This window comes from Melospiza georgiana, chromosome 2 (assembly GCF_028018845.1).
Source record: "Melospiza georgiana isolate bMelGeo1 chromosome 2, bMelGeo1.pri, whole genome shotgun sequence".
In the NCBI taxonomy this organism is placed as follows: Eukaryota; Metazoa; Chordata; class Aves; order Passeriformes; family Passerellidae; genus Melospiza; species Melospiza georgiana.
The window spans coordinates 64,576,720-64,592,654 of record NC_080431.1 but is presented as its reverse complement, the minus strand read 5'-3'; the positions used below and the strand labels follow the sequence as shown (position 1 = coordinate 64,592,654).

The 15,935-nt window shown below is 39.6% G+C and overlaps 1 protein-coding gene across 1 annotated transcript; it reads left to right on the top strand.

Annotated features, from left to right (window-relative positions):
• Positions 1 to 94: 94 nt before the first annotated feature.
• FDX1 (ferredoxin 1) lies at positions 95 to 15,469 on the top strand. The gene is made up of 4 exons (XM_058018704.1): positions 95 to 264; positions 5,825 to 5,949; positions 8,765 to 8,894; positions 12,372 to 15,469. The coding sequence occupies exons 1-4, from the start codon at positions 95 to 97 to the stop codon at positions 12,484 to 12,486; spliced, it is 540 nt and encodes a 179-aa protein (XP_057874687.1). The 3' UTR covers positions 12,487 to 15,469.
• The last annotated feature ends 466 nt before the right edge of the window (positions 15,470 to 15,935 follow it).

Here is a 15,935-nt window from a genome sequence, read left to right as displayed (position 1 = left end):
TGCGAGAATCGCCGCCGCGCGCGCTGTAGGCGTAAGCGGCGGGACTTTGCCCCCGCCCCGCCGCCGCCGAGCTCAGCGCTTCCGTCCCGCCGCCATGGCCGCCCCGGGGCCGGCGCGGCTCTTCCGGGCCGCCGCCGCTTCTTCCCGCCGCTGGCTCTTCTCCTCCACCTCGCCGGCAGCCGGGCCGAGGCCGGGCTGCAGCGGCGCTGCCGCTGCCGGGAGGGCAGCGCGGCCGTTCAGCCTGTCTGCCCGGGCGGTGCTCAGGTAAGGAGGTCACGGCCGTGAAGTGCCAGGCGGGCTCCCCGGAGGAGCTGGGCCGGGTCTCGGCGCTGCGGGCAGCCGGGGCCAGCGGCTGCCCGTGGCACGGGCCGGCGCGGGGTGACCTTCCCGCCGTGCCCCTGACCGTCCCGGCCCCTCCGCCCCTCTCCGGGTGCTTGGCGGTGGCACCGAAGCGCTCCTGGGCCCCTCCACCGAGCTGTGCCCCTCAGGGCTGTGCCCGCGCCGCGGGTTGGCTCCGGAGAGGCCCCGCACCGGCCCCGGCGCGGGTGAGGCTCGGGGTCGGTGTGACCTGGAACCACGTTGGCATGGCTTGCAGCGTTCTGGAACACTGAACCAGCGTGCCTGGTGCTTACACTGGTTTTCTGAGAAGTTATGACCTTACTGAAGTTGCGCTCGTTTTTCTTTTTTTCTGTTGTTTGGTTTTGTTAGGGTTTTTTTTTTTTTCCTGTGAAAGTGTGGCTGGGCTTGTGGTAGAAGTACAGCACATATCAGAGCAATCCTAATACTTAGAGTGTCTTCTGCCTTTGGTATAGTTTTTCTGTGCTGAAGAGTCCTTTTGCATCCTTCTTCGTGGAAGGATGGTGTGTGACACTTAGTGCCATGATTTAGGTGACATGGTCATATCTGGTAATAGCTTGGCCTTGATGATCTCAGAGGTCTTTTCCAACATAATTGATTCTGTGGTCCATTCTAAATGTGCAGAGCTCCTCCTCTCCCCACCAGTGTGTATGAGTAGGTATTTCAGAATGCCTTACATCTGTGGTCATGTAATATTGCACAGTCCACAGCTGTAGTTTTGATGCTTTTTACAGGTAGTTACAGATTGTTTATGCACTGCCCTCTGGCTTGTTTGTATATTCAAAGATCAGTCAGGTCTACAGCTAACTTTCAGTATTTAAAAAGCAGAAGTTTTAAAACCTGATGTACTTGGTTGCCAGAGAAGTTTCCTAGACTTGGAACAGGACTCACAATCAGCAGCCCAGCATCAGGGGTGTAGCCTGGCCTGTTTCCAGAAGATTGAGATTAAGCGCCCTCGACATCAAAGCTGTCTCAATAGTTTGCTTTTGAACTCTTTTGCAGGTGATCTTTGACTTTGTTGCAGCAGATACTTTTAATGTGGAGAGAGAGAGAGACTTAACTTTTCTAGCCTAGGACTGCCATATGAGATGAGTAAGTGCTAGTCAGATCTCTCTGAGGGATCCTGCTGATGTTCAGTTGATTTTGTGGTCCCTAATTTGCAGTTTTTAATTACAAAAATTAAAGATGTGACATGTTGACAAGTTTTTTTAAAAGGTATTAAAATAATTGAAAAAAGAATCCTATAAAGGGAAGGAGTTTCCTTACCTAATAGTAATGTAAGACCTGTAATCCCCTCATGTCTTTCACAAACAGGCTGAATACAGAATGGCATTTATTTACATTCATTTTGCAAGCACACCAGCAAAAAAGCTTATGCAAACAAGTATTTCCAATGTTGTTTATATACTCAGTATCATAACCTGACTGAGTTGGGAGAAAAGGAAAGTTCTTGTATATTGTTGTTTTCTCCATTTAGCATAAGTTACTTTCTCTGGGCACCATATTTGAGACCCAGTTCCTGACCTTTTTATAATCCACCAGTGTTATTTCAGTAAAAAACAGGCATCATTGTTTGTATGTGTGAAATTAGCTATATTTGTGTCTAGAAGATGAAGACATCACTATACAAAACATTCCAAGGGTTTCAGTGGAGCATCAGGCATTGTGTTTTCATTTACATTTCCTCCTTTCTCTTGCTCCTTTTTTATCCTTATCCTTCCTTTTAATTTCATGGTGAACAGTAGTTATTTCAGAATTCTTTTTATACCAGTCTGGTTATCTGTGCAATGTTTTTGGTGCACAGCATAATGCTTGCATGCTTTAAAGATTAGTTCAGATTTACAACTTCTGTTGATTGAGGCCTGTATAACAGTTTAATTAATGGAACTCCTCAGGCAATTAGGGCTGTTGGATTTGCTGTTTATTAAAAGATCTAAGAATAACAGAGCTGGTTTTACCATGTGCAATACCAGATTAAAGTTATGTTTTGTTTGGAGGAATGTAAGAGGTGATTCATAACTTGGAATTAATAGCTGAACATTCAAAAGGCTAATTCTTTTAAGGGGTAAGAAGTAGCTCTTGAGACTTTTGTAGTATTTACTGTTATTTGCATGAGAGGAGCAGCAAACAGCATGTACAGCTCTCTGGTGCTCCTCTGTGCCTTTGCAGTATGCCTGATTTAGGGTATCCTTGTCAAACTTGATAGAAAATGTTGACAGGACTGTGGCAACCATGTGAAGAAATTAATCGTATTTTACATCTGGTGAAAAGCGTTTATCTGAGCATGGATTGGGATATTTATGCTTCATGTGGATACACAAAATAAATTGTGTTTTTCCTGATAATCCTGAGGCTGTTCATGCTTGCATGGGCCTGGCTCGTGTTTCGTGTTGATTGCCTATGACTGGTTCACAGCATGTGGGTATTTGAATAGTTGTTTATCATGATGCAAACAATGTCTGAGCGGACAACCCCGTGTTATTTGAAATTTATCAAGCCTAAATATTGTTTCATGTGGGTGAGATTTTTATATTTTTAATGGTATCCCCCAGTCATTGAGAAGATTGGCTCAGTGTGTGTTTTGAATGTCTGACTAGTCTGATTATTGCACGCGCACACTTCTGAAAGTATTTCCACCAGGTAAAGCGCCAGAGATGTTTTGAATATTTTGACTAAGTGATAGAAGATGGCTATAGCAAAAAACCAGATCTACTGAAAGACTTAAGAAGGCTATATCTAACTTTGCACAAATAAATAAGTTTTAGTTTCAGTTACAAATCAGGGTGGATTAGGTCCTGTCAAAAGATTAAGGTCTGTGTCAGTTTTTACCAAGTCAGTGACCCGGTGGTGGTCCTTCTGTCTGTCCCCTTGCTGCATGCCACACACAAGGCACACACAGCCACAGTGCAGGTCCCAGCTGGCTGAAGCAGATATCAGATGGCCCCTATTGACAAGGGGATCCCACTGCTGCTTCTTTGTTTTTGTGGTTGATTTTCATCCACATGAGCAAAAGGAGTTGACTTGTGGTAATACTGGTGTAAGGATGATGGCAGGGTGATTTGGAGTGGGGATCACACAAACCCACATTTTTATACTGTAAAGAGATTGATTTAATCTGATCATGAAACCCAGATTGTGTCATTGCAGCCTAAAGTTGCAGTAACACAGCCATTGTAAACCGGTGTAAATTTCATGAGAGGGTCAGATCTGAGTGCTGGTTCTGACATCTGTGGGGTTATTGACCTTGGCTTTCAGCCAGTGCATTCCCAAACGGAGGTTACTGCAGGACAGTGTGAGCGCTGGAGAGACGAGGAACAAAGGAGCGGGGGCGGGACTGTTCCTCTCCTGGCACTGTGGTGTTCTGTCAGATTCAAGTGTAACCACAGATGAAGCCAGTTCCAAGTGTGATTTGAAAACTGGGAGGGAGTTCACTTGTCATTTACAAAAGTTGCAGGGATCTAATGGATGCCCAGACATTTTACTGTTTGGTCCATGGTACTTGTGAGTGCCTAATCTTATAATAAAGCACATGTTTAGGATATTGGAATAAATATTTAGTACTTCCCATGTCTATAACTTGGACAGAGCATACCCAGAAATGCGAGTGGATATTACATTGTGTCTACTGTCAGCATTATTTTGTCATGTTGATGGCAATATTTCAGCAAAGGAGAGTGAACTTTGAGCTCTGGAAGGGCTTTTTGAGGCAGTCTAGAATTACACTGTCAGACGTTAGCTTAGGCTCTCAGAATGTGGATCTGTACCTTTCCAGATGCAGTCTAAACCCATCTGTGCTAAACTCCCAGAGGAGGTGGGGAATTTTGTACTTGTTTGTCTGAGTGGGTGCTTGTTTCCTTGGTTCTGCTGTGGGAGGTGTTAACATAGCCGAGGAGCAAAATGAAAAGCAGAGTGCTTTCTTAAACCCTCACAGAATGGTTTGCTGGTGATGGCCCTTGGATATCACAGGTGACTGTGCAACATAAATCATATTTTGTAAAGATATATCTTTAAAATTTCTGAATTTTTTTATAGCATGTGCTTCAATTGTGTTCTGCAGGTCAGCAAGGTCAAGCCTTCATTATCAATTATAGTTTTGGAATGAATTTATAGTTAATAGTGGCTTGTGACTGCCTTCTGGAGGGTGGACTGAGGGATGATAGGAGAAGAATTGAACATGACATCATAATAAATAATCACAGAGCACACTGGTGCCAATGGAACTTAAGAGTTGTGGGAAGTGCATGAAGTCTGTAGCAACAAACATTTGTTGTTGTTTCATAACAAGCCAGGACCCAGATTACTAAAACCACATTCTTTTACAGCCAGTTACAAAAATAATTTGTTCACTGATTTTTTAGCATGGCCGTTTTCAAAATTTTTCTTCAATATTCAGATATACAGGTTAGAGTTTTCCAGGGGATGACTTGATTTTTGACTTGTCTTATGTCATAAATCACTCAAATCGCACAGTTAAGAAGAGTATGGGTAATATGAAACATGTGGTTCTTAAACATGGATTTCAGATGGAAACATAATTTTTTTAATTGGCTTTTTAGTTGTTCTATTTTTATGTCATCTCTTGGTAGATTTCTTCACTGTCTATCCAACAAGTTTTTGTTTTGCTTACTTACTGTAGGAAAGAAAATAATCTATTTAAAATTGAACATACTGTTTGTTATTAGTATATTTAAAGCTTTCCTTTAATTTGTGTGTGAAATAAAATAATATGGAATGCAAAAAAATATTTTTTTAATGTTAAAAGCTCTAATCTTAAGACATTTTTGAGCAGACTGAATTTTGTATTAAATAAATAATTGTCTGGAAAGAAAAGGCAAAAAATGCAAAACCTTCTTTCCCTGAAACCAGTGCAAAAACCTTGTACTTCACTAGAATTAATATTTAGAAGATGAACTCCTCAGAGAATCTGTGCCTAAAAACAGCACAATATTATTGGACTGTTGCCATTTATGGGAAGAGAGAATAATTAAATTTTGGAATTAATAAAGCAAACTTTCTAAGACACAAAGCAGAAATGGGAAAATTTAGAATTTATTTTAAATTATAATTATGAGAGCAACAGAAAATTCATAAATCCTAAGCAAGAGTTCACAGAAAGGTGGTGAGAGAAACATTTAAAATAAGCTCAGTTATTTGTTAAAAATACAAATATTGTGCCTAAAATAAACTGTTTGTCTTTGGTGAAAGGCAAAACATCTGGATCCCATATGGCTTGTAGTGACAAAACAAACACCAAGGTTGTTTTTTTTTATTTTTCATGGTCTTTGTTCAATGTACAACAGTAAAAGCCTGTACATGTTAAAGCTTTAAAAAGCCAATAACTTAGATTTCTCTTTTCTTGGAGTTGATAGTAGTAGTATCAGCTATTATTTAAGTAGTAGTCAAGCAATTCTAAAGTGCTAAAACATTCTAGCATTCTTTAATTATATTATATAATTTCATTTTTCAGCTCAGAAGATAAAATAACTGTTCACTTCATAAACCGTGACGGTGACAAACTGACAGCCAAGGGAAAACCTGGGGATTCACTGCTGGATGTTGTTGTTGACAATAATCTAGACATAGATGGTTTTGGTAAGTAGATTCACTGAGTATTTTATTCAGTGTCTAGAAATTTTCTCTTTATGCATAAATATTTACAGTATAATTTAGATTGCAAAAGACCCTCAACATCATTGAGTCCCACTGTAAATGAATATTTTATATATAAAACCTAGCTGTACTTCACTTGGGTTTTCTCCCCTTTTTTTCGTCCTACAGGTGCATAGAATATTTTGGTTCAAGTTTTAAAAAGTACTTGAGGTGATCTGGGCTTGAGTACTAAAACAGGGAATATGCCCAGAGTGCTGTCAAAGTGGAGTCTGAAAGTTGCCACCTGCAGACCTGTTCTGAGCTCAAAGGTTCTGTTCTGGAGGCAACACAGACATGGTGCATTTCTAACAGTGTCTGGTTACTTCTGTAGTGCCAGACTGTCTCAATTTATTATCAGGCTTTTTGTAGCACCTCCACATCTGCAGCAGAGAAGTGCAAAGTGAAAGAAACAGCCAAATCCATGTCAGTTAGCAGGGAAGAGCAAGGAGTTTAATTCTTATTAAAGAACTGGAGTAAAGGAGTCCTTGTGGAATTCTAACGTGGTACAAGATCTGTTTAAAATCAAAACAGGATGAAGTTACAACTTCTCTCGATTTCTTCAGGATTTTTCACTTTCCATAGTTAGACTCATAGGATGGTTTGGGCTTTAAGGGACCTTGAAGATTGTTCAGTTCCAAACCGCCCTGTCATGGGCATCTTCCACCTGCCCTTGTTGCTCATACTACAAGACCACATTGCTCAAAGGTATTAGGTAATTGCAATGAAATACCTTGGGAAGGTATTTATATGAACATGAGCTGAAAGATTAATAGATCTAAAGCAGAAAGTCGCAGTACAATTTTCAGAACTGAATGCGTAATGTGGAGCAATTGGTAGCAGAATATTGTAGCACAGTTTAAATTTGATGTGTGTTTTCGTTAAGTGCAAATAAATTTTACTGCTAGTGATAAAATCTTTGGTAAGATTTAAAATTTTATACTTAATATCTGAGATATCTTTATCTTTTATGTGTGGAGTTGCATATGTCTGGGGAAGAAAAACTGTCTCAAAAATCTGTAATGCAACTGGCTTTATGTATCGCTTATTACTCATTTAGGTTTATGGCTGGTCTGCTTGCATTCTACAGTAAGTGTTCTCTTGTCAATATCAGCTGTGTTAGAGCATTGTGGTAAAGTGGCAAAAGGCAATGCTGTCAATAAAAGGAAGTCAAACTGAAAATTCAGAATACTGTTACAGTCTTTAATTATAATGTGAGCTAGTCCCATTTCAATAACTGCTTGCTAATGAAACATTGTACTAGGACAGAGAAATAATGCAGCAAAAATGTATGTTCTGTGTTTAAGAACAAAGTAATAAGGGAAAAGTAAAATGTAAATCCTGCTTATTTGCTTCTGTCACTAGGGGGCATCCCATGTGCATTAACAATAATAGATTTATATTTGTATAAAGGCTTACAGATCTGTTGAAAGCTTCAGCTGCACTCATTTTGTTATTGCCAGTTTTATGGCTTTATGTTTGTGGAAAGACCTTCCACTGTTCAAAGAGACTGGTCAGTGTTCTTTCCTTCCCCCCTCACCCCTTCCCTCACTTCCCCAACATAAATGATCCTTAAGCTGCTGATAGGACAAATTTTGTTTGGCATTTTAATTAAGCTCTGCTTTTTCATGTATTTGAAGACATGGTATAATTTAAAAATCAAATGTTGTATTACAGTGTCATGCTCACCTTGAATACAATACATGCTTTTGGTTCTGTAGCAGCATGATGCTTTCTGTGTGGTTCTCAAGGTCTAATGATGAATTCCACTATTTCTTTTCATAGCAGTGGTTATACATACAGCCTTGCTTCTCTTATTTCCGTGATTACAAAGGTGATGTGGTCACAGTAGATTTTGTCCTGCTTTCCCTAGAAATAAGTAAACAAGTGAAGATTGGCTGTGTTATCTGATTCTCTTCTATGAATTTAAATCAGAGCCCGAGGTTTGTAATCTCCACAGTATTTAGCTGTCCCACTCTTCCTGAAATTGCATATTTCTTTTTCAACTTGGTGCCAGCCCAAGACACAGACCAGTACAGTGACAGAGACAAATTTGTTGCAGTTCAAACTTGTGCTGTGCTGTGGTGACCTAATTGCTGTAGCAGGTAGGTGGAGTTGGTGCTTGTGCTGCTCTGCCCCGGCAACTTGTTGGTCCTTGACTCCTACTGGAGCACTTCATAATCCATGTAGGCCATCTCTTTCTAGCCTGACTACCTTTGTTGTTCTCATTTACTGTTCTTTTTAAGTGAGAAGAAATAAGTATGAAATCCCTCCTCCCTGTACTTCTAAGGAATTGTTCTTGTGTAGCAGGTGTCTGCTGTTGAACTTCTAAAAAAAACCTTCTCAAAACCTTGGGAAAGAGAGAGATAAGAAGGATCAGCATTGGAAATAAATGAAGTAGTGTTGATTGACAGCATTGTCTGTTTTTGCACTCTTATAGTAGAAAGCTATTCTTTCTTTAAATAATGGGAAGGAAATTAGTTAAGTATTTTAACTGATTAGATAGCATATTTTAACTGATTACATAGCATTTTTAAAGTAATTACTTAGCATTTAAGTAAATCTTACTGCTATAGTAACTGTAGAAATGCTATTAATAGTTGAATGCAGAGTAGGTATATGAATATGGGAACATACAGAACATTAATTTTGCTAATCAACTGAGACTTCTTGTATGAAATAAACACATGTAGTATTTCTTCTGAAATTCAGCTGCAATTTGAAACTGGGTTTTCTATTATCTTGATTTATTTTTCTTTAGGTGCATGTGAAGGAACACTAGCCTGTTCAACTTGTCATTTAATATTTGAAGACCACATATTTGAGAAACTAGATGCAATTACTGATGAAGAGATGGACATGCTGGACCTGGCTTATGGCCTCACAGAAACGTAAGGCGACATAACACTTCGCTACATTACTACTTCAAAGAATGGGAAGAAAGGTTTGCAGATGGGGCAATCCAATGTTCTTGGAGCACCTTAACCAGCTTTTAATGAATAGATGGATTTTGTTACACAAATGGGACTGCCAAGTTTATATCTTGTTTGTCTTAATTAGTATTAAAAAGATGTCAGTGTTGTTTTTGTGACTGAAAAGTGTCAGTACTTGGCCTTCAGAGGGGTCTGGTGCAGAAATGTTAGTGCTAAAGTATGACTGGAAACCCATTTCCTTCCATGAAAGCTTTGCCACTGCTGTCCTGTGTGTGGATTTTCTTATTCTCTCTATTTCCTCTCCCTTGTTAGTCTGTAGCTAGTTAATGTATTTTATTAATGTGTTTATGTCAGTGTTTTAGGTTTTGGTCAGATCTTCTTTTCAGTCACAGAATGTTGAGGTTGGAGGGGACCTCTTGAGGTTAACTGATCCAACCCACTGCTCAAGCAGGATCACCTAGATCTGATGCCCAACACCATGTCCAGACAGCTTTTGAATATATCCAAGGATGGAGACCCCACCTTATCCAACCTCTGTGGTATTTATGTACCCAGGTTTGCTAAGATCCTTCCTGCAAGCCTTCTCTAGGACAAATAGCGTAGAGATGTCAGTGTACATACTTGTTATGCCTTGACTCCTATCATAGTGATCCTTGTGCACACAAACCACATTCCCTTTTGGGAGAAACTGATCCTGAAGTGTGCTCTGACTGCTCAGAGGCATTAGGATTAGACTAGTGGTGCTCCAAAGTAAGCCTCTGTTCTGCATCACCCCCACCATCACACATCTTGTAGTTAGGGTGTTAATCCTCATCACAGACCCACCCATTCCTGGTGGACTCTTATACGTGCTGGTGCACAAGTGCCTTTACCACAGAACATGCTCACACAAACAGTAGGCAGCTGTGCCTTTTGAGGTTTCATAAGCCCATTCCTTCATGTTTTTGAGAATCTTTCCAATGATGTCAGAGGCTTTATACCTGGTCTTCATAGCATAGAGTTTGTCTCTGCAAAGAAGTACTCTGAATTAACTGATCTGTCTCCTTATATCAGTAAAAGGAACCCTATACTCATCATTTATTTCTACATGACACTTTCTCACTTAAGCCAAATTTGAGCATTTATGTGAAGTTGGAAGGGCAAAGAAGTCAAGCTATGAGAAACTTGTAGCTTCTTTTGTTTTATCATTTTTCCTGTCTCACAAAAACCCATTTTCAGTTTTGAAAAAAACACAAACCATAAGCCTATTAAGCCTGCCACCTACCATAATAAAAAGAGTAACTTTTAGGTTCAGGGCCAAAATAATTCCTGAATAGCTCTGGAGGCATATGATTAATTAAACCTTTTTTCTTACGCTACCTTTTAAGTAAAGGTTTAAAGCAAGGAGATTTTACTGAGGAATTGGAAAACAGTAGAAAACCAGAGCTCTCTGTTTAAATGTTTCTATTTTCTCCTCTAAGTTCTTCATATGAAATGAAATTTTACACCCTCTGAAGGTGTTTGGTACTTCTATTAGGTTTTCCTAGCATCACATATTCTTCCTATGGCCAGGGACCTTCCATTTATGTGAGGGGATGACTCTTCTGAAAGGTGGAGCTCTACGTGGTTGGTACTTGGTGCACATTACCTGGACTCCTGTGCTGATGTAAATTTGTGTCATGGAGATGTACTTCTCTGTTCTGTCACAGGTATAAGCACAGCAGCTTATTCTGGTCAGTGACTCTTTATTTGGGAAAGTTTCAGCCAGCAACTGCCATGAAAATTCATGTTTTTGAAAATGAAGGATTAATTGGTTAAAATGAAATTCTTTTGATCAACTGTGGAACAGTAGAAAGTAGTAAGATAGGGGAGTGCAAACCCTGGCAAGTTAAAATACTAAAGCAAAAAATAAGATGAGAAATAGCTTGCAAAAAGTAGGCAAATACTTTTGTTTCTAACCTATCAGCAACAGGAAACTTTGTCTACGTGCTGAGCCAATGGGTGATGTAGAAGGTGAACGTAAAATAGAAAAAGATAACATAATGCAAAAGAAACTTGGCTTTTTTCTCTAGAGGTTTTATGGGCTGTCCAGTATGCTGTTTATGCATACTGGAAGGCTTCTTTGCAGGGGGTGTCCTGGTGTATTCTGTGACCTTCTTTCAAACTAATGTGTCCACAGATATAGTGTTACTCATACCAATTAAAAAATTAAAAATTACTTATATTATTCATATAACTCATTGAAATGAAGAAATATCTGCAGTTCATGTAGTTTACTTAGGTCTAGAGATTGTTCACTAAATTTTGAGGTGCAACAGCATAAGAGCAAAGGCCCTGTAAAGGCTAAGTAATTGGTTAAACCACCCTCCCCCCCCCCAGTCTTTTAATAAGAAGTATTATGCCTGGTAAGAGTATATGATCAACAGCATGATGTAAAAGTGATGGGTACTAGGTTTTAATTAGTGTGAGCATCCTTGTGGAAGACTGAGCAAAACACAGTGAGGAGTAAAGGTTGTTTACTGTGCTGTGGTAATGTCACCTGCCTGTGAAAACATGCAGGAGGATTTTATGCTCTTGAACAATAGGAAATGACATTTGGAGTTAAAAGACAAATGCAGATAAATGCATATGGAGAGGTAGAGAAAAGAGTGAGAACTTTACATTCTTGAAACAGGCTGTCAGCTAGTTAGTGTCTGTGGTACTCCAGAACATTGCCCATCCTTGCTGATGTCTTTAGTATTCTGTACTTAAATTCTGACACATGGACATCGAATTAAAGTTATCCCAGCAATAAAAGCAGCTTGTGATGTCTGCAGAGTTTTGTTGTAGTATTGAATCTGGTTTTAATTGCTCATGAGCAACATCTGGTTTTCTTGTGCTGAATGATAGGTATAGAAATGAAGGATGACATCTCCTCTGGTGTATTGAGTGTTTTATCCTTCTCCTTCCTATGTTTGTTGTCTTTTCACTCTTACTTTTCTGGCTTACACCTAATCTTGAGTTTTTTAGTTTAAGAATATTGAATTCTGGATGGAGGGGCTAGGCTTTGTTTTTTCTGAGGCTTTCATTCAGAGTCATTGCCTTTATCTCTTCAGAGGTGCCAGATGTCCCTTGGGAGATGAAGCATCACTCCCTGCACTGGACTGACCTGTTAGTGACCCACTGAAAAGGGAAGGGTCACCCATCTCCTGCATTGTCTCAGTGAGCAGGAAGTACTCAGCTGTGGGACTTTCCAGTGTGCTGAGCTCTCTTCTGGCCATAAATCCTGGCTATTGCCACACAGATCCTTGTGCTGATGCACGTGGTTCACTCTGTGCTGGACTAAGGCCCTGCACAAGAGTGGCTGTTCCTAGTCCATGGTCTGTTGGGGTGGCTGAGTGTTGGAGATGTCAGGGGGTAAATGCTGTTAGATTGCTGGTGGGCTAGAACTAACAATGATGTCCTGTTTCCCCACAGATCACGTTTAGGCTGCCAAATCTGCTTGAAGAAATCAATGAATGATATGACTGTTCGAGTACCAGAAGCTGTGGCTGATGCTAGACAATCAGTAGATATGAGTAAAAACTCCTAAAAGAAAATATCCTAGGGGTTTTGAAGAAGCTTAACTATTTTTATAACTTATTTTTAAATGTGTAATTAAATATGGAAACTTACATAATTGTGAGTTATTTTATATGACTATCAATATTAGATTAATGCTATTTTAATTTTCTTTATAGAACCTCTTATATTTTTACGCTTAAAATGCAATAATACTTCTTATAAGTAATCATTGGATTATAAACATTAGCAAATGTATTAGAGATTTCATATAACATTATTCTGCCAAAACATTTAATGACATTTAAAAACTGGATCACTTGTACAGGACTTCTCCTAAAACAAACTCTGAGCATTTCTAGGTGTCAGACCTGAATGTGTAAGAGAAATGAACTTGTAGGACTGCATGGGGTCTTTTTGAAGTGTTGCCATGAAAGATGGTGTGCTCAGAACTAGTTAAAATTCTTGGTAAATATGGTACTTCCTCTGCAAACAGTAGATTTTCAGGATAGGAATTTTCCAGACTTTGGAATCTTAATGAGATGTGGCAAATGTCTTGTGAAAATACTGCTGAATCCATGAGTTCTAGGAGCTGTGTTATGGTTTAACCCAGCAGGCAGCTAAATGCCACACAGCCATTCACTTGCCCCCCACCACTGCCCAACCTCCCCCTTCCAAATGGGATGGAGGGGATAGACTTGGAGGGAAAACAGTAACATTGATATGTGGAGATAAAGACAGGTCAATAGGACAGAAACAGAAAGGAAAACAACAGTAATGATGACAAATAAAACATATGAAACTAGTGAGGCACAACACGATTGCCCACCACCTGATGACTGATGCCCAGCCAGTTTCTAGGCAGTGTCCCCAGCCAGCTTTTGCCCCAGCTGATATTTTGAGCATGACACCATAGACTGTGGGACCTCCCAGTGGTCACTTGGGGTCAGCAGTCCTGGCTTCGTGCACCCCCACGAGGTGAGGTGAGAGTCTCAAAAGGCTTTGACTGAGTTGTTGCTAAGCCATGTTTACATTAAAACACCAGTGTGTTATCAACATTATTCTGATTCTGCATCCAAAGCAGCACTGTACCAGCTACTGGGATGAAAATCAGCTCCCCCCCAGCTGAAACCAGGACAGGCTGATGCAGGATGTTGGCACCTGCAGCTTAACCCTGGCCCCAATAAGATGTCAGTAAACCTCAATAATATTTACATTTGACTACACCACAAATACTGTGGTAGACCAGGCTTAGAAGAATGAATCTTTGGAGCTGTGTAATGGGAGAACATGCCCAGTGGAATTACAATTTACACATCACAAACTCTTATTGTTCTCTGAATATAGCTGAGTTGGGATTGAACAGGGCAATGTTTGTCAACATCAGATTTTTTCTGAAATCTTTATTCCTCCTGCACAAGTTGAGCTTGTGCAGGAGGCAGTCTGACATTAGCTAGAGTGTTCAGCTTGAAGAAATTACTTGATTCTGGGCCTTGCTCGCAGGATCATTTCAGTAATGGCTGATGCAAAATGACCAAGTGGATATGTTTCATAAAAATGGTCTAGGTTCTCCGGAAGGTGTAGGGAAACCCCTGTGGTGAGATGTCTGCATTGATGATAAAGAACTTCCAGCTGAATATTGGTTTAGTCTTTCTAAAGTAGCTCAAATAAAATAATGTTTCTAAGACTGCTATTATCACCACCTTTACATAAATACTTATGTGTACTGGTTATCACCAGTATTAATTAACTTTTGGATTTTTGGGCATTTTTATATATATATATATATAACAACCATCTTTGTTTACATTTGGCTGATATAGTGCATTCATTAATGGTTTGAACTGGTAACAATGCCATCTGGACATCTTTTCTTGTATTATTATATGTATGGAGGAGAGAAAAAATATTTTTCCAGTGTCAAATATTGGGATTATTTTGAGATTTGTAAAGAGGAAAAAAAGTTCCTCTTCATTATAAGAAGGAATATTTTCTAGAACTGTATTGAAAATAGTTGTGGGTTAGATTCTTTTATTTCCTCTCTTAGTTGCCTTGTTTCCTTCTGTTACCTTTCAGCTTGGTTCTAATGCAAGGTATACTAATTGTGGTCTGCTCGAAACTTAATCATGTAGGGGTTTCAGAATACAATTCTGATGTAATCTGATTCAAACTGAGACTTCAGAATTAAAATTTCCAGGCTTTTATGAAGGACAGAGAGAGGAAGGTTAGGGAGAAGGGTGGGCATATGTTGAAGAAATGTTCTGAAGATGCTGCTGTCTTCTTTTTCTGCTGCTGTGACACTAACCATGACTGGGAGGTTGCCCTCACACAGTCAGACCTTAAGGTAAATCTTACCTTGTATTGCCTTTGTCCTGAGCTCATTTATATACAGTTATTACTATTGAATCTTGAGGTTTGGGGGTTTTTTACATGAGACAGCTCATCAGCTTCCAAGAGGGGCAACTGGGTCATGACCAGATGTGTTGTGCATTTATGTATCAGAAAGAAATATAAGTTTTCAGTATACCTGTGAAGTTTAGGGGTAGGTGTTGATATTTATTGAGTTTTGGGCTCATCTTGTGTTTTTGGTTTGGTTTTAAGGTTTTTGGGGGTTTTTTTCCATTGGATTATTTGGGTTTTTTTAATACAGCACCAGGTACTTCTTGTGGGAATCTTGAAGTGCTTAACACTGTGTTAAACAAATGTGGAACAGCTCCCAAGTGAATTTTCTTTCTAAGCCAAGGTGGTTTCATTGTGTGTTTCCTGTGACAGCAACTCGTTACAAAGACTTTGACTCTCCTACAGTGTGCCTGTGGAATGAATCACTCATCACAGCAAGGCAAAAAAAAGGACACTTCGAAGTTCATTTTGAATTCTGGAGGTATCCCATACTGCATGCAAATGGAAATCTCAGAACACAAAGGAACTGACTTGTAGTCCCCAAAATGCACATCTCAGAGATACTAGTTTATTGTCAAAATTATTTGCAAATAAATCTTATTTTTAACCTCTTTCTGACACCTCTTGTTTTGTGGATTTTTCTTTCATTCTTCTCTAAGCTATTGAATGTATTTCTGGGGGAAAAATGGACCTTACCCATTAATGGTGCACTTTAAAGTGTAAGTATGAAATTTTGTGTAGTTACACACAATTATAGCATCAAAATTAGTTGAATACATGTTTATTTCCCTGTTCAAATAAAGATTACAGGTAATTTGCTTTCTAAAACCATTTCCTTTCTTTATTAAAAGATGGGGTCAGTGGGTTTCTTCTGTCTCTCCCCCCTAAAAAATGAGGAGCAAATCAAAACTGACAGTTTCCTTTGTGTTGTAGACTAAACTTTAGAAGCATACTCAAGGTCTGGGGCTGGCACAGATCTTTATTTCACAAGCTTTGAGGGAGTGGTGGGTTGCAGTGTTGTCTGTTGCTGGTGGGTAAAAAGGTCCTTTGGCTTGGGTTGTGTTTGTGAGAAAGTCAGGC